The sequence below is a fragment of the Apteryx mantelli genome, chromosome 21, assembly GCF_036417845.1.
Source record: "Apteryx mantelli isolate bAptMan1 chromosome 21, bAptMan1.hap1, whole genome shotgun sequence".
Taxonomy (NCBI): domain Eukaryota; kingdom Metazoa; phylum Chordata; class Aves; order Apterygiformes; family Apterygidae; genus Apteryx; species Apteryx mantelli.
In genome coordinates, this window is record NC_089998.1 from 4743666 (window position 1) to 4768763 (window position 25098).

General features: G+C 51.5%; 1 protein-coding gene across 2 annotated transcripts in view; it reads left to right on the plus strand.

The window, feature by feature from the left end:
* Nucleotides 1-25098, plus strand: part of VAV2 (vav guanine nucleotide exchange factor 2) — a 158884-nt gene that overhangs the window by 130215 nt on the left and 3571 nt on the right. For both annotated transcript variants that reach the window (XM_067308950.1, XM_067308952.1), the window contains 18 exons: nt 3447-3546; nt 5300-5395; nt 5836-5904; nt 8847-8933; nt 10823-10908; nt 11500-11632; nt 12802-12911; nt 13484-13585; nt 13695-13783; nt 14644-14660; nt 15047-15068; nt 16471-16598; nt 16873-16947; nt 18162-18214; nt 19485-19601; nt 20447-20534; nt 20649-20772; nt 24461-24615. In XM_067308950.1, coding sequence (XP_067165051.1) covers nt 3447-3546; nt 5300-5395; nt 5836-5904; nt 8847-8933; nt 10823-10908; nt 11500-11632; nt 12802-12911; nt 13484-13585; nt 13695-13783; nt 14644-14660; nt 15047-15068; nt 16471-16598; nt 16873-16947; nt 18162-18214; nt 19485-19601; nt 20447-20534; nt 20649-20772; nt 24461-24615 — 1651 coding nt within the window. The remainder of the gene's footprint in view (nt 1-3446; nt 3547-5299; nt 5396-5835; nt 5905-8846; nt 8934-10822; nt 10909-11499; nt 11633-12801; nt 12912-13483; nt 13586-13694; nt 13784-14643; nt 14661-15046; nt 15069-16470; nt 16599-16872; nt 16948-18161; nt 18215-19484; nt 19602-20446; nt 20535-20648; nt 20773-24460; nt 24616-25098) is intronic.

The window sequence follows — 25098 nt, forward strand, 5'->3', positions numbered from 1 at the left end:
CGGAGAGCCTGTGGTCGGAGCAGAGCCGGGCACGCGGGTTATGCACACGTGTCTTTTGGGGACAATTCCAGCGTAAGCTGCTTCCAGCCAGTCCCTTTCACCACTGCAACGCTCCTGTGCTAGGTCGGCTGCAGTAGGAAATCTCTGGGGAAAGAAGAAAAAGTGTGGTGATACCGCTCACGTCCCGGGGACCTAAACGTCGCGGGAAGCTGCTGCTTGCAGAGCCTTCCACTCGTGGAGTTCCTGCAGGAGCAGGATGGATAATGTTTTGCATTAAGTTACTGATAAGCTTGTCCATCCCCATCTGGAGCAATCTGTGCCACGTCTGAACGAAGAGGCCAAACTCTGGAACTGAACCGGCGGCGTCACAGCCCTGCTTCGAGCATTTTTGCGGCGATGGTTCGGCTCCTCGGAGCAGCACCGGCCCTGCTGCAAGGTCCGGGCTGGTCAACCCTTCAATCCGGCTTGTCTTGGGGGGCTTTTTGCCCCTCAGATGGCAAATTCGATGCTAGTAAAGTGAAGCATTCCCCTCATTGGCTTCTCACTAGTTCTGTGCATACCCTCGAGTCCCTGATTTCCCTGCAATGTGCTCGTCGCTTGAGAGGCTGGTCCCCCATTCCCCGGGAAGCCGTTCAGCGCTGTCGCCCTGCTTTGCATGGGAATAGCCGTAGATAACCCATGCCGTGAGTTCTGGAGCTGTTGTGTTGTGGGAGACGGAGGGAATTTATTGCTCTTGGACCGTGGGGTTGTTGCTGGAGTGAATTTAGCATTGTAAAAGCTCTCCCATAATAACTGGGTATAATTCTGCCCTGCTGACGTTGGAGTAATTTTCCCATTAAGCGCAGCGAGGCCGGGATTTCATCTTCTGAGATACGCGGCTGCTTTTTAGGGAGCAGTTGTTTGGAGGTGGCATCTGCAGAGGGCCCCAGGGATGAAGTTTGGAGTATCCTGGTCTGAATAGGGTCCTTTCCTGCATCGGTGGGAAAGGGCTGGCGAGAGATGCTACTATCCCATTTTAGAGAAAGGAAACAGGGTTCCCAGAAAGAGGCAGTGATCTCCCCTCTCTCACATGGGACAACACCGTGGCCCCACCAAGAAGCGAACGTGCACCCCCGGAGTCCCCGTTGGGTCCCTTTATATCAGACCTTCCTCCCATCTAATGTATCGGTGCCAAACAGCTCTTGCTTCCATACGCGTCCCAGCAAAATGATGCATTGCTTCTCTGCTTTGCAGATTTTTTTTTCTTTTTTTGGAAGGAAATAGTTTGTAAATCTCCCTCTATGAAAGCTGGAGGTTTGAATTTATGCTCCTGGAACGTCTTTGAAACTCTCCGAGTGCTGGCAAGATAGATATTATTGTACACGTTCAGAAGTTGTCAAGGGGAGAAGGCGGAAGAATAATCTGTACTGGCTGCTGCTTCGTCGAGGACTGCGGGTCCCATAAATCTTTCTATTCAATTACCCGCCTGGGTCTGCGAATCCCCCGTTTACGGAGCGACACCGGGGCAGGTGCTCCGAGTCAGTCTCCATCACGAGACAAGGCTCTGAAATAACGGATGAGTTACAGCAGGTGATTGAATATGTGTCTTATCAGCAGCAATACAGTTAACAGCAAGAAAAGGGGGGAAAAACCCAAACCTGTCGTGCAGGATTAATGAGTGAAATGGTAGAGAAGGGGGAGTCCACAGCAAAACTGGACTGCTCGTGTCAGAAGTTTAAATTTACAGCCCAGCGTATTCTTACAGAGCTTCGCTGTGTTTCCAGAGCCTGTGACAACCCACTTCCCCCAAATTATCCGGTCTCTTGATCTCAGGTAGGTCCCTGTGGCCCTTCCTGCAAAGAGCAGGCGACCCGCGCTGCTGAGCGCCTGCAGCCTTCGTGCGTGTTTATCAGACAGATGCGCCCTTGGGTTTTAAGGGGACTTGAAGCCTCCGTTTCTCCGATGCAGTGCAGATAATGCTGGACGCTTCTCAAGATCGAGGTGTTTCTTCGCTTCATCCTGATTCAGTAAAATATCCCCAAATCGTCAATGAGAGAGGCACAACCATGGTGGTGGCAATTGCTTTGTGGGGCGTGAGCAGGTGTGACTTGGGAGACAGAAGATTTGTTCAGGAGTATTTATGGATACGCAGGCTTTAGTGCTGGCAAGGTCTGGTGACAGCCACGTTTGGAGAAAACTCGCGGGAACTAGGCTGTTGTTGCCGTTTGGTTGGTCTTTTTTAGCTCTGAGCCTCTGCAAATGCGGGGAAGCGGTTTGCTCACGACGCGTACACGTTCTGCTTTTGCAAACCGTAACGCTAATGTGGCATAACGAGAAAACTAGAGCATTGCAGTCGGGGAGGTGCAGGGTCTATCAAGACATCAAGAGGATTACGGCGCCTCTTGTAATCTCGAGAAAAAGCCGACTTGCAGCTGAACGGCGATGCATTGAGGCGTGCGAGTTGGGCCGTGGCAGTCAGCAGTGGTTCAGCACTCACCCCCTTCCACGCCGTTTGCCAAATCTCCAGCCCCTCGTTTAGTCCAGGCAGGAGAGGGCTGAGCCAAGCCCAGCGTAGGACGTAATGCGTACGTGATGGTGCCGTGTGTGGAGCTGCTTCATAATCCACTGCTGAGAAAGGTCTTTCGGTTTGCAGCCGAACTTCTATTTATTGATGTTGCACTGTGAAAATACAGATCTTGCAGGAGCGGGTGTTTAAATGCATCGTACTTGTAAGCACGATAGGTTCAGCAGATGCTGATCTGGATCTAAATAATACTTTCTTTGGGGCAGAGACTTTCCTTTGGGTTTGCACAAGTGATTTCTTGGCCCGGTTTTGGGGCACGCAGGAGAGGAAAACATATTTAAAAGGAACTTGTCTGCAGAGAGGGATTTGCTGTCCGCAGGGCAGGAGATAGGCAGGCAGCCCAGCCGGGCTTTCCAGTAACTGCTCGTTCGAAAGAGGAAGGAGGAACGACCGGTTTCCGGATGGGACCTGATCCAGGGCCTCTCCCTGAGCGTGCACGGAAATGCTGGAGCGACGGGAGCAGCATCGCGCTAGCTGTGCTCCATGCAATTGCGGTTTTATCTGGTCTCCTGCGGATGAAGGTGGACGTAGGGCGATGTGGGGCCGGGGCTGGACCGGGGCCGGGACTCTGGCTCCGAGACGACGAAGGATGAGCCTCCGTGCTCTCTAAAGCGGGGCTCGCCCGGCCAGGAAGCCCCTTCTGCTCACCGTGAGCCCAATCCCCCCAACGGGCTATGGCTTGGGGAACGTCTAAAGACTTAAACGTTAAAGACTGGGGTAGTAAAAGAGTGTTAATACTTCGCTAAGCAGTTATGGGTGGGAATAGCTGTTTGCCTTGTAATTTCACCATACATGCGCATATATATATATTTTTTTTATAGCAGGTTATAACGGCCAACAAGTGTTTCTGATTAAATTTGTGATTTTTTTTCCCCCCTCTCAGGCTCTTGATTTATGGCAAGTACTGCAGCCACATGGAGTACGCCCAGAACACCCTGAATCACCTCCTCGCTAACAGGGAGGACGTGCGGCAGAAAGTGGAGGTGAGCGGGCGGGGGGTGTCGGGATGGGGCCGGGAGCACCCGCGCAGCAGCTCTCTGCGCCTCCTTTCCGGCGCTCGCGGTGCCGCTGGCTTTTGGAAGGGCTGCGGGCGCTGGAGGGGGGTGGAGGTGCTCGACTTGGCGGGAGACGGGAGGGATTTGGGATGAGTTTGTGCTGTCCCAGGCACGAGGGGAACGGAGAGGGAAGAAAGCTCTGCTTTACCTAGTCGTGGTCTCTTGCTGGCCCCTTTCTCTGTCCTTCCTGTCCCACCTAATTAAAACAGGCAGCTTGGTTTGGGGTGTTCAGGGGCTGCTTTGCTGCCGGGAGCATCCCCGTTAGCTGGTTTAGTAGCGGGAAAGCCCCGAAGGCCCGACTAACCAGCCGGTTATCTCCATCAACCACAACCACGAACGGCTGGGAAGATCTTCTAAAGGAGACTTGGTTCGTCGCCGCCAGCCTTGTCCTTCCCCGTGCGTAGCGCCGCGGCTCGTCGGCCGCAGGGTCGCCGCGGAGGCCCGGCGCGGGCTGCGAGCGGGACTCGCTGAGCATCCTGTGTGCCGTGCCTGGATCGCTTTGGAGCTGTGCAAGGAGACCGCAGCCGCTCCGGAGCCGTGGAGATGCGTGTTGCAGCTCCGCTAAGGGCTTGCTGCTACTGCGGCGCCCGAGTGCTCCCAGCTTGTCTTCAGAGCACCCTTCTGCGAGAGGGGAAGTGGTTTGGAAGATGAGGAAGTAAAAGAACCAGAGAAATCAAGGGCTGGGTCCTTGCAAGCATCGAGCGTCTGAGAGGCAGGACCCCACTGGCTTTCCCAAGGTCACGCACCGCGTTTGTGACACGGTCGGAGGCGAACCCGAGTCTCCAGGCGAACGCCCTGGTTCTCCTCTGTCCTCCTTCCTCAGTGTGAGGGCTTAGTGTAAATAGGGTCTGATCGAGATATTAAGTAAGTCAAGCCCCAGAAGGGATGCGTTGTTTGAGCTGCTGTTTTTTTCCCAGCTTTAATTCCCAGCTTTGGTCTTGATGCTAATCTGAATTTGCTGGGCTGTCTGTGCCCAGCCTTGTTTACCGCAAACACACTTTGATCCTCCGTGCAAAAGCAGCAATACAATTCAAGGATAAAGCTATATATTTACTAATTTTTCTTCTATTGTACCCTTGATTTTGCATCAAAATATCATGATGTGAACTGCATCCTCGTGTCACCTCAGCTAATCTCTCTGGGGGAGCCGCTGGAAAGGGTCTCAGCCAGCACAGCAGTCTCGTATTTAAATGGGTCTGTGCTAAGGTAATAGTCGCAAAACTTCGTGCGATCACATTAGCACATCTTAATGACTTAATCCTTATCAGCCAAGCCACAGCAACTGTCTGCGTGCTTGCTGCTAGCCCCTTGCAAATAAAATGCATTAGCTCAAACCATTGAGGAGGTGAGTTAAGCTAATGTGTTTCATTTGACATTTCCAGAGGTCTAAGAGCACGCGTGTGCTCTCCTAATGAGCAGCATCTCATTTAGCTGAAGTAGCTCGGTTGTACGAAAATGTCTGTGTTTTAGGGTCCAGACCCTACGTTTTATTTGTAGATGACCTCGGCAGTTTGGGCCCTGGCAGCGGCTACCTGCATGCAGAGACTGAGAATGGTCTCGCATCAGAACTGCGGTTATAGAAGCAAAACATAACATTAGGACATTTGAGGCTTCTGTTGTGGGGGGCAGTTGTTTTCCCCCAGCTACTTCTTCGCTATTGATTTATTGATTTCTTTAACAGGAATGCACGCTAAAGGTTCAGGATGGGAAATTCAAATTGCAAGATTTGCTGGTGGTTCCGATGCAAAGAGTTTTGAAATATCATCTCCTGTTGAAAGTAAGTGTTTCAGCGTTAACGCTTCTCTCCAGCTGTCATCCTCACCGAAGCATCTTTTGGCTTTTTCAGTGGAGGATGAATCATTGCCAAATGCAGAGTGAGGGGATTTTTCCCTTCAAATGAAATAATTACTAGAGCTGCTTAACGCTATATAATATTTGTGCCGTCTCTTCAAGTATGGTGACCCAGGGTAATTCCGCACTTGTTAGCCTGAGAGGCAGTTAATGAATATAAAATAAGCTTGCATATAATCTGATTACGTGTGAAATTCCTCCCGTCAACTCCGCGTAACAGATCTCTCGAGCACCGGCAGCTCGGCGCGTTCCCCGCTGGCGGCCGTAGCTGCGGGCGGCTCGGCCGCGCGCTGCCATCGCCGCCGGGCTGCAGCGGGCCCAGCGACGTGGGCCGCCTTCCTCACGCTCCCGCGCTGCTTTTTGCAGGAGCTGCTCAGCCATTCGTCCGACCGGCCGGAAAAGCAACAGCTCAAGGAGGCCCTGGAAGCGATGCAGGTAGGGGAGGGCGAGGGCAGCGCCGCGGCGGTGCTTCGGGCGGCGCAGGGACTTGGATGAGACTTAGATGGAGAAACGGTCTCGTAGCCCGAAGGGAGGAGACTTCCCCTCCTTTAGGACACACGGACGAGTACGGATTGCCGTTTAATGGGATTGCTTCGCAGCAGACCTGTCGTCCTCCCTGTTATCCGCCTCCTTAAGCATCTGGGGAAACTGATGTTTGTTGACAAGTTGGGACTTTGCGCTAATTCCTGTTGTGTGTAAACGTGCCGTGCCAGGTTTGGCTCTGGTTTTTGCTAGTGGAAGCCTGGAGGAGCTCCAGCTGCATCGGTGAGCCGGGAAGTGTTGCAGAAATCAGGCTAGTGCCTGGGTCCGGGGGGAGCAGAGCCGCCTACGCACTGCGCCATCCAGCCGCTGGCTGGGAATCCTTTTAGCCACATGTTCTTTCTGTAAGACGATAATACCTTTTCCACAAATGAAGAGTTTCTGTGGCAAAAATTTATTTTGTTTAAATATTTTTTTGAGCTTTCAGCCCAAAACCCCCAGGATCCAAGGAAAACCTTCTGCAAAAAAACAACAAAAAAATCATCCAAATGTTTTCTGGCTTGGCTATGTCCCCCCATGCACACGCTGAATTCACAGTGGGATCATCATCAGCAGAATCTGACTTTAAGATGATGGCTAAATCCAGGTTTTCTCTCTTGAGAACACTGAAGGATTCATCCCTGGGCTCCCTTTGTTTTCTGAGGTCACTCTCTTTGTTTTCCACCTCCGAGGCTCAGCTTTTAATGACACTGCATTTCCTAGCACTTACATAAGTTTGACCTTTTTAGCCATTATCCCTGCAAGCCCATGAATCCAGAGTCAATATATACGTTGTTTTAAAGTTAAGGTTGTTTGAAGGACGTTGCATTCTCAATCCACTACTGCACAGTACGTGATCGTGGCTTTGCCCAAATACGCTTGGCAAGGGGAAGTACAGCAGTGATTTCCTTCCATGCCAAAAATCACCTCTGTCCCCCAAACATCCCCCAAAGCTGGTTTCTGTTGAGTGAGATACCCCGCAATACCAGTGCTAGTAAGTAATCGTATACAGTCTGGCTGCACTACGGACTCAGCATTTTTTGCAGGAAGCTGCAAAAAAAGCCATCAGAGAGGGTTGTCTGCTTCCATTGCCCCATCGTCAGGAGAGCACGGATGCAATTCAGACTGCGTTGGGCTAGCCAGCGGCATAGGAAGCAGCGCAGTTTGATTTTTAATTGATCTGTGAACCAAGGCTTAACTTAGAAGTAATGTTTTTCATCAAGATTGCAGCCTTTCTGTCTGGTGTGCTGGTAGACGTCTGACATTGCTGCCGTCTGGTGTGGGAGAGCCGTGCAGGGGGTCTGAATATCTACAACCAGAGCTCTGTTTCCCAGAGGGATTTACCTCCCTTTTACTTTGCACGTTTGCTCGTTTGCACAAGGCGCAGAGGCAGGATTTGCACCACGGGCACAATTGCACGTGTGGGTATTTGGCCCGTGCATCGTCCCTCAGCTTGAGCGCGCAGCACCAAGCGCCCAAGCGACAGCGGGGGCGAGGAAGGTCCCCTGCTAAATTCTGCAGACCCAGGTTGCACGTTGCTGTCGCTGTTGCAAGTCCCTGTAGATCCTGGGCTTGCGTTTCCCCTTCGTGCGCGAGAGGGTCTTCTGCTCCGCAGAAGGAGGCAATGGCAACGCTCCGCTTAAGTCTCACGCGCGCTGACAGGGGACGCTGGCCTCGCTTCGTAAGGCTTTTGGTTTTGTCATTCTTCATAACCGTCCTTGCCACTGGCTCGGTTGGGTATTGTGTGATGTTATAGGTATTGTCACTTAGATCTGCGATTATCATCTGTGATTAACCTTCTTGTGTTGGGAAGCTGAGGAAGGGCTGAACCTGAGGGGGTGTCTTAAAAAATTCCACATTCAGATTTAATCCAAGGTGACAAAAGCTATGGTCAAGAAAAAGCAGGCAGGGGCCAGATAAGCATACAGGCAGAGGAAATGTGATCCTGAGGATGTAAGAAGTTTTTTTAGTGGAAAGCATAGGGTTCTATCACTTTGGGTCAAAATTTGGGTAAGCAGGGAATTTCTGCAGGCGGAATAATGTCTGTTGGGAGTCTCCTGATTTTACAAAATAGCATTTGTATGGTTGGAGATGTCGGTGATCCAGGGGTGCTGGAGACGTGGCTCCCGCGATGGGTTCGGGGTGCTCCTGCGAGGTGTTCCGGGAGAGCAGACCGCGAGCGTCCGAGCGCTCTCGCCTGCTGAGCCCTGACGCCGTGAGCGCGCGAGACGCAAACGGGACAGCGCAAACGGGGTAGCGTGCCTATTTCGCCAGCAAAGACTAGCTCGTCCCTTTTGTATCCAGAGGGGAAGGTGGTAATTCTGGCGAAGAAAGCTGCAAGAGGAAGGAGAGCGGGCCGGGGAGCGTCAGCGCTGCCGGAGCCTGTCTGTGCTGCCTGCGCAGGGCTGGATTCCCATATTGCCCTCTTCTGGGAGATGGGGAGAATTGCAGCATCCGCCTGGTGAAGCTGTGCAAAGGGAAAAGGGGCAGGGGACGGGGACGGTTTGCACCCACGTCGCAGGAGGCAGAGCGGGAGCACGGCGCTGCCGAGCCGCGTACCAGCGCGGCGCTTGCAGCCGGCTCGTGTGCCTGCTTCTGCCTAGTTTTAACTGATGGGGTTTTGTTTTCAATTCCACAGAAACATGTTGAGCTGCTTTTCCTTTTCTGCTGGCAAAGCCTGTGTTTGCGACGTCCTAGGCTGCTGTTGTAATTCTTGCGGGGCTGCTTATCTGCCCTGTTCCTCTGTTGAGGGAAGGAGGGGATGTGTCTTCAGGGAACAGGGGTCATGGGTTTTCTTTTTTAATAAAAGTACTAATTTTGTCTGGAAAATACAAATCAATGTTCACTTTTCTCTTAAGGACTTGGCCATGTACATAAATGAAGTAAAGAGAGACAAAGAGACTTTAAAGAAAATAAGTGAATTTCAGAGCTCTATAGAAAATCTGGTAAGTTGGACAATCCTCTCTCCTCCCCCTCCCAGCTTCCCTTTGATCATTATTCTCATTTCTGCTTTTTCAATGCCGTTGTTACTGAAGCCAGCGTGCCACCTAAGAACGATGCTCGTGTGTTTGGGCAGCCCCGTATCTTTGACGCTGTTTTTGCTGGCAGTCCAGAAATGGTTGCTACATTACAAAATCAATTTGGCTGTGAAATAAGGCGGCTTTTGCTGGTGGCGTTACACTGAATGTTTCTCAGACTTTTTCTCTGTGTCACCAGTGCAGGGGGACCCAAGGATTCCCCAGATAAACTCTCAGGCATCTGCTTGCTATTTAAAGCAGGTTTGCTTTCGCTGCTACGAGGATAGCGAGGCTGACTAAATGTTCTGACGCTCGAAAGCATACCGAGGCACGTTTGGAGAGGAATGGCACGCGTGACACGCACGTAATCGCAAAACCTCGGCCAGATAGTTTGAGGAGAAGCTCATCTCCCAAACTCCCGAGGCCTCGGGCGCCTGATCTCGTTACTGCTCGTCGACCGACCCCAGCGACCGAGCGAGCGCTCGCATGCTTTTAGCCCCGAGCAAGCCCATTAGTTTAATATTCAAGGGAAGGGCTTCAAGCTAATGAGTTTTTTCCCGCATTTGCCGCGGAGGGTGGTCAGCTGCGGTGGCTCAGCTGGTCTGCGGCAGCGCTTTACCCCGGGGTGCTGCAACGCGGCGTCTGGCACCTGCGGTGCTTTCCAGGGGGCTGAGCTGGAGCTGCCCACCCGGAGGACTTCCCGGAGGAGTCATGGGGGGGTTTTGTTGTTTTAAGTCTTGACTTCATTTGAAAGCTTCCAATTGATGGTTATTTAGCAGGTGGAGACAAAATTCTTAATTTCAAGAGAAACCTGCCAAAGTTCTCGGGTGGGATGTGGGCCGTTCCGGCTCGCGGGTTTTGACCGAAGCAGTCGTGCTCATCCTGCTCCGTGTGAACAATTAGACATCACGCTCAATAAAAACGGGAATGTAAACGGGTGCATTAAGCAGCCGCTTTTCTTCCTTGCGGCAGACAGAGAGCAGGTTTGACGCAAAGATGAAACGTTAGCAAAGCCGTCGCTCCCGTCTGCGGAGCAATCCCACTCGGTGGTTGGCTTCGTCGTGCAGGGCCGGCAGTTGTGGACTGCTCTGTGTTGTGTATACAGAGCCCACATGGCACAGCAATGAAATAACTACAGCCTATACACACAGCTGTTTAAAATATTTATTTTTCTGACCAGCTTCACAATATTTTTTTTTTCCTGTAAGGAGAGCTGTGTAAGTGGAATGATTCATATGGCTCAGTGGCGGTGCTGCATTGAGTAATTTTTGCAATGGCTTTTGAGCTGACAGACAGACTGACCAAAACCCTGGGTTGGATTCCAGCCTTCCCAGAACCTCCAGTCTTGGGTCAGGATGGGAGTCAAAACTACAAGAGCCCTCATTCCGGTTTTGTAGAAAACCCTGTAAAAATGGCTTATTGCATGGGGATTTTGCTTTCTAGATCCCAAGTCTTGCAAGAATGCTTTGGTTTCTGAGCCTTGCCCCGAGACCCCTGTTGCGGTGCATCAGCCGACCCAGAAGCTATCCCATGCCCATGTCACCCCTCGGTCCCGGTCTGACCCCCCACGGCAGTGGTTGTGCATGGGACTCCCTTTCGGTGCGGGTGGTGCTGCTCGCGTCAACCTTTGCAGCTATGGACAGGGCTGGTGGTGATGCCCCTGGCACCGCGTGGAGGGAGAGCTGCTCCTCCGCGGGCGGGGGTGTGTCCCTGCTACGTGCAATCCCGCCACGTTTGGATACATTTGCGTTTTGGGGTATTTCCGACCCAAACTCCAGCCCTGGCTGTAAATCTCAGTTGTGCTCTGCTTTCTGCAGCAAGTGAAACTGGAGGAATTTGGGAGGCCGAAGATAGATGGGGAACTGAAGGTCCGCTCCATAGTAAACCATACGAAGCAGGACAGGTGAGTGAGCAATGGCATTCTCCTAAAAAAACAAACAAAAAAAAGTGATACAAACAGCTGAGAGCAACAGAGGGTCCTTCAGTGCGGTTATTAATTGTCCCTAATGAAGCAGGACTGGGCAAGTCCCTGCTAGGGGTGACGCAGCCGGAGGTGTTGGTTTGTAATCGATGGTCTGTGCAGGAACCAAAGAGCCACAGAAACAAGCAAATCAAAATTTCTTCTTCTTTGAGAGAGCGGTGGTCCCGCAGAAGTTTTCCCAAACAAAATGTGCCCTTCGTTTGGTGACGCACCTTGTCCCCAGCCCCACTCTGGGAGTATCCGCACGGTGACCCATGGGCTGAGTTAATACCACTTGAATTACTTAAGCCAGGCATGTGGCTACGCATTTCCAGATATTTTGTGCTCATTTGTTTGATTATTACTTAAAGTTGCATTGACAGAAAGCACCATCAGTGTAAAATTATAGCACAGTTAGAGCATTTAACTGTGCTGACTGGGGAAGAATGTCTGTAGAGCTCCCCAAGTGCTGTCCTTGAAAGGTGAACTTAATTAGACATTTGACTGAACTGCTTGTTTCTTTGCTTTGGGCAGGTATTTATTTTTATTTGATAAAGTGGTGATCGTCTGCAAAAGGAAAGGATACAATTATGAGCTGAAAGAAATTATTGAGCTGCTCTTCCACAAGATGACTGACGACCCTATGAACAACAAGGACATTAAAAAGGTAGGTGGAACAGGGGCTAGCTCTGCTGGAGAGCGTGTTGGAGCTGTTTGGCCCAGTCCTCGGGTAGCGTATTCCCATTAGCCTTTTAAAGCAGAAATAGAGCTTGCAAAAAGCTGGAAAAAAAAGGCTCAGATTTCAGGGCAGCCTTTCAGAGAGTTGGGAAATGTTTATTGATGCAAGGCTGGGCTCGGTCCTCTGACCTCCATCCTTGCAAAACAGCCGTGAAGAAGTTGGAATGATTTGACTAAGCGAGCGGAAGCTGCTCCCTGCTTTCTGCCCAGCTGGCAGCGAGGGACCGGCGGAGAGCACACGTCGGGCGGGGTGGAGAGGAGGGCAGGGTGTCCAGACGCTCTCGTTCCCGAGAGGCGCTGGGTGGAGGAGCTTGGAAAGGCCATGTGAGCGTTGCCGACCGGTCTGCCAAAATCAGCGCTCAGAGAGCGCGGCTGCCACTGCAGGAACGTTGTTCTGCCGGTGGGTTTGGACTTGGTCGGCAGCCGTAAAGGAAGACTGGCCTCCCAGCAATGAATTGAGCAGGGGCCTCTTAGCTTAATGGCTGCATCCACTTCTGTGCTATGCAAGGAGGTATTGTACAGATGGGATAAGTGACATTTGGGCAAGAACAACCAATTTTGCTACTTGGATGCTGAAGAAATGCTGCTAGCTTTGTGTTTTAATGAAATATATTTCCACTTTGCTCTCTTATGCTTCCTAGTCTCATGGAAAAATGGTAAGCAAAGCACGCAATTTTCTCTCCTATTTTTCTGTGCAATGCTGTGATGAGACAGCCAGAACATATGTGCACTGGGCAGGTCAGATGTTCCTTCTGGACTGTCACTTGCTGTCAGGGAGACATATAATGGCTGGGGAGGATCCACTGGAGCAGAAAAATCTGGGTTCTCTCATCTGCCACCATACAATCCTATCTGGCCCTGGTGAGCAGTGCAGAGCCGATCCAGGCATCATTTGTTGTGATGTGTTATAGAAATATAGAGGTATTTTTCCTCCTTCCTTACTGTTATCTTTAGAAAGGTTCAATAGCCCTTGAGAAGTAAAGAAGGGGGAAGTCACTGAAACCAACCGTTAAGATGACTGAATAAAAGTGCCGCGAGTTTTGTCACTCGGGCCTTCAGGGCGCAGCGGTCCATCAGTTCTCTCGTTATCTGTTGCAGTGGTCATATGGCTTCTACCTAATTCACCTCCAAGGAAAGCAGGGCTTCCAGTTCTTCTGCAAGACGGAAGAAATGAAGAGGAAGTGGATGGAGCAGTTTGAAATGGCAATGTGAGCGTGGCAGGCTGCTGTGACCCAGTCACCGAGCGCAAGGGCAACGGTGTCTGGGACTAGCAGAGCCCAGCTCCGACAGTGGGGCCCTGCACAAGGGAGTTCGGTTCCAGCACAAAATCACCCACCCTGAGCATTTGCACCAAAGCACGAGCGGGTGCATGTCTGAACCGACATCCGTGGTAATTGCTGTGGTGTAAGGGATGGATGGGTGAAGCACTGCGTCGTGCTAGAGTAAAACGTCCCCGAAGGAGGGTTTTCGCTGCAGGGAGCTACTCCTGTTCAGGATAGGGGTTAGCCCCACGCTGACCTGCACCGTGGGTGGATCTGAGGTATTGGCTGACTCAGGCGAGGGCCAAAGGCATAAATATTGTATCAAAGGAAGTTGAATATCCAAAATCTTCTCTCTATACGGTTGAACCCTGAGTTCGCTTTCCCACTTGATTTCCTGTCAGTCCGCGTGGTTTCCAAACTTTGACTGAAATGCAGACAGCAACTGCTGTGGCAGATTGCAGGGTGCCGAATGGCTCAGAGGGGCAGGTTGATAACCCCCTTGTCCTCTTATCCCTTAGGTCCAACATAAAGCCAGAGAAAGCCAATGCAAATCACCACAGCTTTCAGATGTACACATTTGAAAAGACCACCAACTGCAAAGCATGCAAGATGTTCCTAAGGTGAGCAATATCTTTGTAGCTTTTCTGCATCAAAGTCTTATTAAAACGTGCAAAGAAAATCTCAAAGCCAGGACTGAAATTAAGACTTTCTGACTTCTTTTCTGCACAGAGGGACGTTCTACCAGGGCTATCTTTGCCCAAAATGTGGGGCAGGCGCTCATAAGGAATGCCTGGAAATCATTCCCCCCTGCAAGATTGGTAAGTTATTTGACATCCTTAGCAGCTTATGACGAGATGAATTTATGCGAATGATCTGAAAGATTCTCTTTAAAAAGCTCTGTCAGCTTTTCACTAAGCCCGTAACAAAATCTGAGCACACTCCCCACCCGTTTCCCAGGGCTATAATTCATAATGGCTCGTGGTTTAAAAAAAACAAACAAACCAAAACCCAAAAAACAAACAGTTGAGTCCCACGTATTTGAGAGGACTACGGAAACTCCGCGTACTACATGGGATGCATCAAGCCCTCTAGCAAACTGCAAGGGTGTTTACCAGAGCTGGCTGATGATTTCTTCACCAGAAAACGTAGGTTGTCTGAAAGCAGGAGGACATGCTCCAGGTCTACCAGGGACAACACTCGTGATGAGAACGAGAGACCTCATCTCCAGTTCCCAAATAGTGCTGAGGTGTGGGAGGCAAAGTTTAAGTCCTTGAGCTGAACGAGGCAAACCTCTGACTCATGTTTTTGTCTGATAGCTCTGGCTGCTGCTCTGAGCTCTCTGCCATGGGGGGAGAGCTGCAGTGGATTGTCACGGAGAAGCTTTGAGAGGTTTTGGGTAGGGAGTGAAATGGGGAATAAATAAAACCTCAAAACTTTGTGCAAGATGAGAAAATGTCCTTGTCCAGTTCCAGTCCCTCCCCTGTGTTTTGCAAGCCGGGGAAAGGGGCACTGACTTGAACTGGTGGCAGAGCTACCCCCAGCCTCCTGCTTTTTGCCTCTTTGCTCAAGATGTTTAAGCGTTGATGGCAGTTTATTGGTACCAGTAGTGTCAAGACAAGCAGAAAACGGGGTCTGTTGCCTTTTAAATTAACCACTTATTTCACTGTTTCTCTTGTAGGTTCTTCAGCAGAGCAGGTACGTTGTGTGATGGCCCTTTTCACATCTCCTTCTCTCCCGGGGGAGCGTCCGTGCCCTTGCTGGGCTTGGTTGCCACGGTATGAGCTCTGCTCCCTGCGGGAGGCCGGCACAGGTCTCGGGAGGTCCCAGCAATCGGCAAGCCAGGTTTAGAGATGGGCATTTTCTCCCCCAGGCTAAAACTGGCCCACTTGGCGCAGCACCGCTGTCCTCGTGCCACTGGCCCTGGGAAGCGCCAGCACGCAGCTGCGGCAAGTCCTGTGTTTTGGGACGCGCCAGTGAGGCCAGAGGAGATGATTTCTCATCCCTGTGGCTTCTGCTGGGTGCTCGTGCGGAGAGTCAGGACCGCCGTGCCCTGGCTGAGCCTTTTTCCTCTCTCTTTGCAGGAGTCCCTGGGCGCCGGACCTGGTAAGGGCATTACTGTGTTGCAAGAGGGCAAATAGAGAAGGTGTCTTGATTTTGCTTGAAGGTGTCGATGAAGCTTGAGCGTGGGGGATGGAGAAAGCTCCTTTTTCCAACAGAAAGGAGCATTAATCGGTGCAGATCAGTGCTGGGTTGTCTGCACAGCCAGCGACGGGATTCAGCGGTGTCCAATTCTTCTGCTTCCCAAGGCAGCAGTTGCGAGCGGGTCTCCTGCAGAAAGACCCTTCTCCTCCCCGTGCTCAGCTCTTCGCTGGGCTGGGGAAGAGCTTTTGCTCCTTCTCCGCTACAACCATCAGTGCCGTGCCATTTGTTTTACTGCACTCGTGCCGCTCGGCCCCTTACCTGTGCTGCCGTGCTAGTACAGCTTTTACACCTCGCATAAATAACTCCCCGCTCAAGGCAGAGAAGGAAAGCTCAGGGAATTCATTTGTTCCCGATCTTCCTTTGGAATAAACCAAACTTGTCCCAGCAGAGACACTTGTTAGCAACAGGCCAGGGGGAAACATCTTCCGGCAGGAGTGTGTCCCCAGTGCGCTGCAGTGATCGTACAGCTCCCAGCGTTGCCTTCTGATGGGATCACTGGTCATGCTGGTTGTTGCAATGTTTATTTTTCTTTGCTTAAAACTAACCTGGGCTTGTCTGCTGGGCTGACTGCCGAGCTTGTCGTGCCCACGCTCCGTCTTGAAGGAGAAGAAACAACTTGTTTTTGTGTGCCTTTTCTGTCTGAAGGGAAGCCAAGCCTGGAAAAAAGAAACCTAAATCAAACTGGTGGTTAAAAAAAACCTGAAAGGGCCCAGTGCTCTCCCTAGGCAGGGAGGAGGCAGCTGAAGGCAGAGGTGGGGAAGCATTTGGAAAATAAACACTGTGGTTTTAGTACAATTTGAAAAGCTTATTTAACGTGCAGTTGTTTGCAAGACAACCGGACTTTGGCTGCGAACTTCCAGGGGCCAAGGGGCATTCGAGTCCCAGGTTCTGTTGAAATTTGATGGAAGCCAAGTGTTTACTAGTCCCTTTTGCAATCCCGGGTGTCACCGCTGAGCCTGGCGTCATTTGGTGCCGGCCGGGGATTGCCTAACGAGGCTCCCAGAAACGGCACAGTTCAAGTCCGGGTGCAGGGTTTGGAGCTGGAGCTTCGCCTTGGCTCTGTTCTTCATTGATTTATTGTTGCTCGTTGAGCTCAGTCATCCATGGAACTTTGGAAGCCAAGGCTGCATGCCGTGGGCACCGATCCTGTCTGCTTTCCTGCTTTCTGCCTCCAAATCCTGCCTGCTGGGGCTGTTAGATTTGTGATTCGCAAGGAAAGGAACAACAGCCGTCGGAGGGGCTTTTTTGTTCCCTTTTCTCTTAAGAGGGGGTAGATAACGAAACGGTTTCCCTTCTCTTCCAGGTCCTAAAATGGTGGCAGTTCAGAACTACCATGGTAACCCCGCGCCTCCCGGGAAGCCGGTGCTCACGTTTCAAACCGGAGATGTGATCGAACTGCTGAGGGGGGACCCGGACTCGCAGTGGTGGGAGGTGAGAGCGTCTCCCTTCGGGAGATTTCCGACCAGTTTTAAGCCAGCGGCTCCTGGATTGGCTCAGCCCTCTCTTAGCTGTCCGGTTTTCTGGGAGCCCCGGGATGTGCCGGGGTTTTGGTGGCTCCCCGGAGGAGCGATGGGGTCAACGAGGCACGTGTGGAGCCTGGGCCGGCTCTGGGAGCTGTGGGGGGTCAGAGCCCTGGACCGGCATGGCAAAACCACTTCTCCTCTGCACGTATCCCGGGCTGATGCCAATCTTTGTTGTTTTACAGGGGAGGCTGCTGCAAACGAAGAAGTCAGGCTATTTTCCCAGCTCGTCGGTGAAGCCCTGTCCTGTTGACGCAAGGGTGAGTGCTTAAAACCAGACCTAACGATGCTGGGTTTGCGTGGCGCAGTACTTGCAGCTGGAAATTTTGCTGGTGGGTCTTGCTGGAGACCTGGAGACCTTGCTGGAGCTCCCTCTGATGGTGCCTTTCCCAGTTCTTGTCCCACCATGGTGGGTTTTTTTGGCCACTTTGTTTTTAGATTTTTAGCAACCGATAGTTAATCAAAGTGCCGCTGCCTATTGATTTAATTAAATAAAAAGCTCTGCGGTTTTCTGAGGTTAACTCTTGCCGAATCAGTGGGTGGAAGTCAGGTACTAAAACAACACTGCAATGTTTTTGCCCCTCTGGGGATTACTGGCGACTTCCATGCTCTGTTTTTCGGTGGCTCCGGTTATCCTGGCCAAGAGCAGTCGTATTCTCCTCCATTTATACCTATCTGTGAGATCCCAGAATATTTTCAAGTGGGAGCAGCTGAAAACACAGCCCTGCAGTTTAGCGTGACCGTCTTTCCCATGGCTGGTCTCTGCCCAACATGGGAAGCGTTGATGGAGAAGGTTGATTTGTTCGACCAAAACGCACATTCTTTTCCTCCTCCCTCCCCGATGGGACAGGCTGCTGGCTTGTTAAGATTTCCTCAGCGGGGGCAGTTTGGGACCAGTGATTCAGCCCGTCATTAGGCCAAAACGTGCCTGGATGTGTAAGAGGACTTGTTTCTTCCATTAAGCCCACGGGCCTTGAACGAGGCCTTTTACTGTGGCAGAATTAGCAGGGAAGGTAGATTCCCCATCCAATGGTTGCAGATCTCCTTGCAGGTGGGTCTTGGCCCCCTCTTCCCAAACACGTGGTTGGTGTGACCAGGTCCAGACCCTGGTTCCTCTTCTGCAAAGAGAGAGCAGTGCTGACTCAGTAGCAGAGTACTTTGAGATCAGTCACAGTACAGAAAAGCTGTACTTTTTTTTAAAAACTATTCTTTGTAAAGCTGTCAGTTGCTTCCCAACTAAAAAAGGCTCAGGATAAATGAAAAAAATACAGTATGCTGCTCACAGCTGTTTTGGACAGGGAGGATGAGAGAGCAAGTACTTGATTGTAACACTGTCCTCCAACCCCAAAGCCAATAATTCAGAAACTGCTTGGCACATAAAAACCCTCCCGTAGAGAGGAGCATCTCGCAGCTGATCTATAACCTAATTAGGCGCCGGGCTCCGCAGTAATGAGCAATGTTCTCTTTGCTCCAGCCTCCCAACAGCCGCCCTCCGTCGAGAGAGATAGACTACGCGGCGTACCCTTGGTGAGTCGCCCTCTAATTGGACAGCACGCTACAAACGCCCTTCTCTGGACGTGAAGATGTATCGCCTTTGCCTTTTAATTTTGTTACGTTGACACAAATCCAGTCTGTAATAACAAATTATGGATGCGCTTTGGAAGTGCTCTTCCTCCTGCATCCCTTACTGATGTATGGCAGCTGAGAGGGATGCAGGAGACGGGGCTGAGCCGGCCTGGCCACCCGCTGCCTTCGCGTTTCGGTGTTGAAACCTGAGCTCAGCTGGAGAGCTGCAGCCAGATCTTGCGGCGTCGGTGGGGATTTCTTCCCTGACTGTGGTGAGGAGGGCTCAGGCGAAAGGAGAGGCGCTGGTGACTCTTCTCCTCTCCCATATATTCAGTGCTGAGTCCCCATCTCACTGGCAGTGGCACACGGTAGAGGGAGGGGGGAAGCAGTACCGGGGCTCTGGCAGACTTGGCAGGAGAGGCTGGTGCTTCACTTGCCCCCCTGTTGCTTTTCTCTAGTTCCATCCAGTTTTCCGAATTCATGCATCTAAATCATCTCCTTTCCCCAGCCTTTGCGAAGCCTTATTCACCTGGGGACCTGTTCCCAGTTAGTGTGATTTTCTAGGTGCCTTGGAAACATGAGAGACTTCAAAGGCAAGATGTTGCACTCCGCATTGTTCATTAGTGTCTGTTCAGTGGCTAAACAGCTTCTTATATATCTCTGGGCGCTTTCATTTTTGCATACAAAGTTTTGAATGAGACCTGTTTCTTTACTTGCCCAACCTTCTTGCCTTTAAAAAAGATCTTTTGGGCTAAAACATGCCTATTTTAAAAATATTCATTAATTTTTCATTCATAAAATCAACGTGCATGATTCTGGAGGCCGTGACCCATGAAGAAAGCAAGTGTTCATGCTGTGACGGTTGCACGCTCCGGAGATGGCGCCTCCTTCCCGCGTGCCTGCCTTTGGCAGCCTCGCTGCCGCGCAGCGAGAGGGGGAAGAGAGAGCGAGCAGGATTTGCATGGATGCAATGAGCTCTTACGGGCTGGCTTTCCATGGAAAAGTGGACATTTAAGGGCCCTTTGTGCCTCCGAAAGCTACTTTTTGAGCTGTCGTCCTAAGTAGGCAAAAGCTTAAGAGACGTGGAGCAGAACGTACGGTTCGTTGCACTAGAGGGAAGGGGTGGTCACGCACGATGCAGGGAGCTGCCAGGGCCGCAGAGCCGCCGTGGCACGGGCAGGTGCAGGGCAGGCCCTGGCTGCATGACGTCTCATGGTGGCCGTCGGCTTAGGTTTGCAGGGAACATGGAGCGGCAGCAGACGGACAACTTGCTGAAGTCCCACGTGAGCGGCACCTACCTGATTCGAGAGAGGCCGGCAGAGGCTGAGCGCTTTGCAATCAGTATTAAGTGAGTACAACCACGACTGCTGGCATTAGAGAGTAAAGCACCCATGAGATGCATCGCCAGGGGATAGGTCTTCCCACTAGGACAGCAGCACCTGGGCACAAACCCGACCCTGGCAGAGGCATGCTCCCATCTTCCCTAGCTCTGCCCCAGGAAAAGGCTTGGTGTGCCAAAGCCGTAGTGACAGCAGCAGCCATTGCGTTGTGCTCTGCAGAAAACACTTCCTTGCCTGACTTTTGCGATGGCAAGTGCTGTGCTGCGGCACTGATCTGCCAGGCAGGAAACATGCATCTCTCCGGTCCTGCTCCCCAGGATCAGGATGGGCTCATCTAGGTCTCGCTGCATTTGGCGTTGTGCATTAGCTGGGTAAGAGCGAGAGCTGACATGCTGGTGTGATGCAGACAGGGCTCTCTGAAGCCGGGAGCGTTCCTGCCGTGGTCCTCAAGGAGCAGGCGTCCGAGTGCAGGCTGCTTCCACAATGCCTGCGCGGCCGCTTGGGCATGGCCCTGCCATCCAGAGCAGCTTGCTAGGTGCCTTTTGGAGCCATAGCAAGGCATCCGCAGGCTGAGGGCGCCGCTTTATCTCCCGCAAGCACAGCCCTTGCACCCAGCTCCTTCCAGCCCCGTTGCACGAGGGCAGCCCGGCATCCTGGCTGGCTGCGGCTGATGGACCCGTGTTCCGGGAGCCGCTGCTCTGCACGTCCCCTCACCTCCTGCTTCAGATCCCTGCTTGAAAGCGGTGGGGCTGGAGGGTGGATGGCATCCACAGCAGGTCTGCTCCTTGCACAGGGCGAGATGACGCTGACACGCAAAGGTAAACTTTCTGACCGTCTTTGCTTCCCGTTGCAGGTTTAATGAGGAAGTGAAGCACATTAAGGTGGTGGAGAAGGACAACTGGATTCACATCACAGAAGCCAAAAAGTTTGAAAGCCTTCTGGTATGCTTCTGAAGCCACTCTGAACCCCTGCGCCGTTCCTGCCTCCGCGGCTGGCTCTCTGCAGAGCACGCAGAGCACCGCTGGTGTAACCGAGTGCCCCTTCGTCCTTTCTAGGAGCTGGTTGAATACTACCAGAGCCACTCACTGAAAGAGAGTTTTAAACAGCTGGACACAACGTTAAAATACCCGTACAAATCTCGGGAACGTTCTACCTCCAGGACTTTCACCCGCTCTCCAGGTAAAACTGAGGTTAAACGCGGTAGTGGACACCAGTAAACCTAACTCAGTTATTTAAAGGAAAATTGCATGCTTGCGTTAAGACATAGGAATGCTGTCTGTTAAATGAAGGAGTTTATAGCATTGCTGTAAGGCCTCTCAAATCTCCAGGAATTCACCCACAGCGGGTCTGAACCCCCCACTTTGCAAGCGAGGCTCCTGCTCCGCTGAGTGTTTTGAAGACTCTTCTCGCAGGTGTGGAGATGGTGCCCTTAGGGACCACGCTGAGCTGGGGGCTCTCTTTGCTCTCGGTTTGTTTTGGTTCCTTGTAGCGGGCGGCAGCCTCCAAGGGAGCGTTCTTGCTGCCTGCGGCTGGTTTTCCCGCTTACAGTTTTCCAAACTGTGTGCAGTAGTGGTTTGCCATCATTTTATGTGGTGCGAGCACACTCGGTTCTGCCAGGAGAGCATCTTCTGCTGTGGGATCTGACCCATCTGCCTGTAGTTAAATGAACAGAGTGATGTGTTTCACCGTTAGCAGGATATATTGTGTCTTATCTGCCCACGTAAGTTTTTGTGCGTGTGTTTTAATGGATCCGATTCTAGTGTCACTTGTGACAGTTTTAATCCCAATGGGTTGCCTTTAATGGAGCTGATGGGAGAAATAATTAAAAAAAAAAAAAAGATGAAACAAATGAAAAGCGAAATTTGCATTAATGCAAAATTTTAAGTTTTACCTAAAAGCTTGAGTGCACAAATTAACTTCTTCAGGGGGGAAAAAATGTATTTTTTAAAAACTTTTTCCATTTTTAAAAAGGCTACCAAAGAAAAACAGTTATAAGAAGTGATTTTCTTTTCCAATAAAATGCAACCCTAAGATGCATTTGGAGTATGAAATTTTCCCTTGGTTCAGAGAGGCATTTTCCACCAGGAGAAAAGAGAGAGGGGCCTCGAGACCCCTGGGAGGGAGAGCTGCCCCGGTCTCCCGTGAGGGCAGGACCAGCCCCGGCCCACCGGCCGCGAGCGCCCACCGCTCCGAGCCCTTGCACGAGACCTGCCGCTGGTTTTGCACTGTGTTTCCCTGTTGGCTTTGACAGCATTGTGCTTTTTTTTTTAATTTCCTTTTTAATTGGTGTTCTGCCTCTTTCTGTTTCTCTCTAACCTCTTTGCAGCCTCCTGCGCTTCCTACAACTTTTCTTTTCTCAGTCCTCAGGGCCTCAACTTTTCTTCTCAGACCTCCTCCACTCCCTTCTGGTCAGGTACTAGTGCCTTCCTTTCCTGGGAGGGAAGTGCCTCCTAGTGGTCCTTCCCTGGAGGGAGAAACCTCCTGCCTTTACCAGGCTACAGCCATCACCAGCTTGAAAGCCATCGCCGGTGGGACCCGTGTGGTCCCCGCTGCCCCTTCCCCACCTGCAGACAGTTGAGGGGGTCACCAGGGCTGTCCTGGGGCATAGCTTGGGGGGAAAAAAAAAAAAAAAAGTCGATTAATCATGACTTTGCCAGAAGCTAAATACACTCCCCTCTCTCTCCCCCAAAACAACACAGGAGGAGCCAGAGCTCTAACTATTGAGAAAGGGGAAGAAAATTTATGAGAAAGTAAATCTAGTGCATTGGGATCTCGTGATGTACTTCAAGCTCGACCTGCTTATCCCATGTGTTTCACAGAATGAGCATTGGCATCACACCATCTTCAAGACTGTTTTTCCTTGCTGCCCAAGGAGAACATCTTAATGTCCAGCAGTTTTTGAGCTCTGCTATCTGAGCCTGCTCAGGAGCACCTTGCTAAGGAGACGGCGGAACCTGTGCTGTTAAATGTGTTTTGTGGCTCAAATTTCCTAGAGAAAGCGCCAGGGGTATTCTGGCCTTTGAAGCCTGTTGATCCAAATGCGTTTCAGGCTAGCATCTTCCTCCCTATTTAGCAGGGATTAGAGCAAAAATGTGCCCATTCACTTCTTCCTGTTTATGCTTTTACCTTTCAGTGTTTGCTTTAGGCTGCACAGGGAAAATCAACTGCAAAGGCATGCATGCTTTTCTCGATGTCATGTTTGGGAAGAATACTTATTGTTCCAGGGAATTAGAGTAAAATTCTGTGTATTTGAGATTCTTTACCTGCACTTCTGCATAAAAGTATTGCAGAACATTAATTTGTGTGGAAATGGGCTCTGAGCAAGCTCCTGATGAAAGAGTTCAAAGCTGTCATGATTCTCACTCCATTCTCCAGCCCAGCTGCCTGGCGAGGACGAACGAGCCTCCAGTGATTGTACGTTGTGTGTATGGACTGTCTCCATTGCCATCCTCATCTCCGTCCATCCCGAGAGCTGAAAATCTGGGCAAAGCTTTTCCCCAAACTTAGTTCAACCTTGGTTTGCAAACTTTTTAAATTTGTAGCTTTGTAATACTCGAAAGGCCTGGGACAATAGTGCAGCTTTGCTGAAACTCAGAGTCCCTTCAGGGTGTTTTTCTCTCCCCCCCCCCCCCCCCCCCAAATGTCAAAAAGGTGTGTTTCATTTTTCTTCTCTGCTTGCCCTGGAGCACTCGCACGGAGCACTCGCTCAGTGGCGCATGGGGACTGTCCCATCCCTCCCACCATTGCCCTCCAGCCCTCCTTCCTCCTGCGCAGGTGATGACCTGCAGGGCAGGGGAGCTAAGCTGTTCTCCTGCTTTTCCCCCTCCTCGCCGCTGCTCCTCTGTGCAAAGGACACCAACACCTTCCTGCCGCTTTCCCTCTCCCCCACAAGTTTCTCCTGGCCTGAAGCAGTGGAGATTGGCAGTGGTGGGTTCATGCGGTGCTGGCGGAGGTCAGGCTCCTGAGATGGCTTTCGGGGGGAGCACGGCCTCCCCGCCAGCAGCTGAGCATCAATTTCTGATTGCTTGTCATCTCCAAGAATGAGAGGTTCGAGGAGCGTCTGTGGCTCTCCTGGTGTCCCCGGGCATCTCAGGCCTCATGCTTCATGTCACAAACTGATTATCAGTTGGGATTTAAGGTTGCCTGGCTACTTTTGCACATACTGGTCTGTTTTGGGACCAAGTTTCCAAGGCTCCTGTGCTGGTCATTGGCAGGGACAAAAACCAGAGAGAATACCAGATTGGTGGCTTATTCCTCCTCAAGGCAAAACATACAGGCTTTGCTCAGCACCCGTGGGAAAATCCGCTGCAGGGACTAATCCCAATAACTCCTAGCTTTGAAGCACCTTTAATACAAACTGATTTGTCAAATATCCCTTTGATGATGTGGCACCTTCAGGTGTTGGAAGCTGTAAGACAACCAGACCTGACAGTCATGGTGGAAAAGGATTTTTCCATGATTTCATTATTAATGATCATTTTATTCCTATGAAATCTTTTCCTTCTACCACCTTCTATCTTTCTCACAAAAATGCCTATCACCCCAGCTCCCCAGGATGATCCCCGCTAGTGGCTTGAAGCCCCTCATAGACCATCCCCTTCCTGCTTAGCAGACAGTGGCTTGCCCCACCAAGACGTTTAAAACTCAGCAGGAAGCGAGCTTAACCTTGACACCCCAGTCTGCGTGTGGCTGAGAAGTTCACACAAGGCCAGCCCCAACATCTGAGCCCATCTGGGTCGTGGTGTTGCAATGGAAACAAGGACCATGGTGGAAAACCCAGGTTGAACCTAGCGCAGCTTTCCCCAGGCTTCGGCTGCTCCTGCACGGCGGAGCAGCTCCCAACTCCCTCTGCTTTGTCCACTCACAGTATTCACCCCACGAGTCATAGGGACGGCAGTGGCACGATACAACTTTGCGGCACGGGACATGCGGGAGCTCTCCCTGCGAGAGGGCGACGTGGTGAAGATCTACAGCAGGATAGGCGGCGACCAGGGATGGTGGAAGGGGGAGACCAACGGCAGAGTAAGTGCAGCTTGAAGCTGATGCTGCAGTTGCTGATAATGTCCCAGCTCGTTTTTGTAGCGCGTGGTCCTCCCTGCTGTTAACCCACAGAGCTGGTCAGCGCTTGCCTAACTGCAGCCTTCCCCAAAAATGCTTTCACAAAAGCAAAGGGAAGGGGGAGGGGGCTGCATCCAACTCGCATTTGCTCTTTTTTGGCTCGTGGATGTGCTGCCATGTCACAAGAACCAGCGTGTAAACAGATACCGCAAGTCATGTGTGTCACATGTCAATGCTGTGTCTGACAGCGGCAGGCGACACCCAGACACGTGCAGGCAGATGGGAGCGGGCTGTGGCCAGGCAGGCACGCAAGCACGCGTCTGACTCTGCTCTTCCTTAAGCTGGCATGTGGGGAATTTATGCTAGAATGCCTCTGCAAGTGACAGGCTCAGCATCCTGGAAAAAAGCAGTAGGCTGATGGGCTGCCCGGGTGTCTCACAGAGTTCA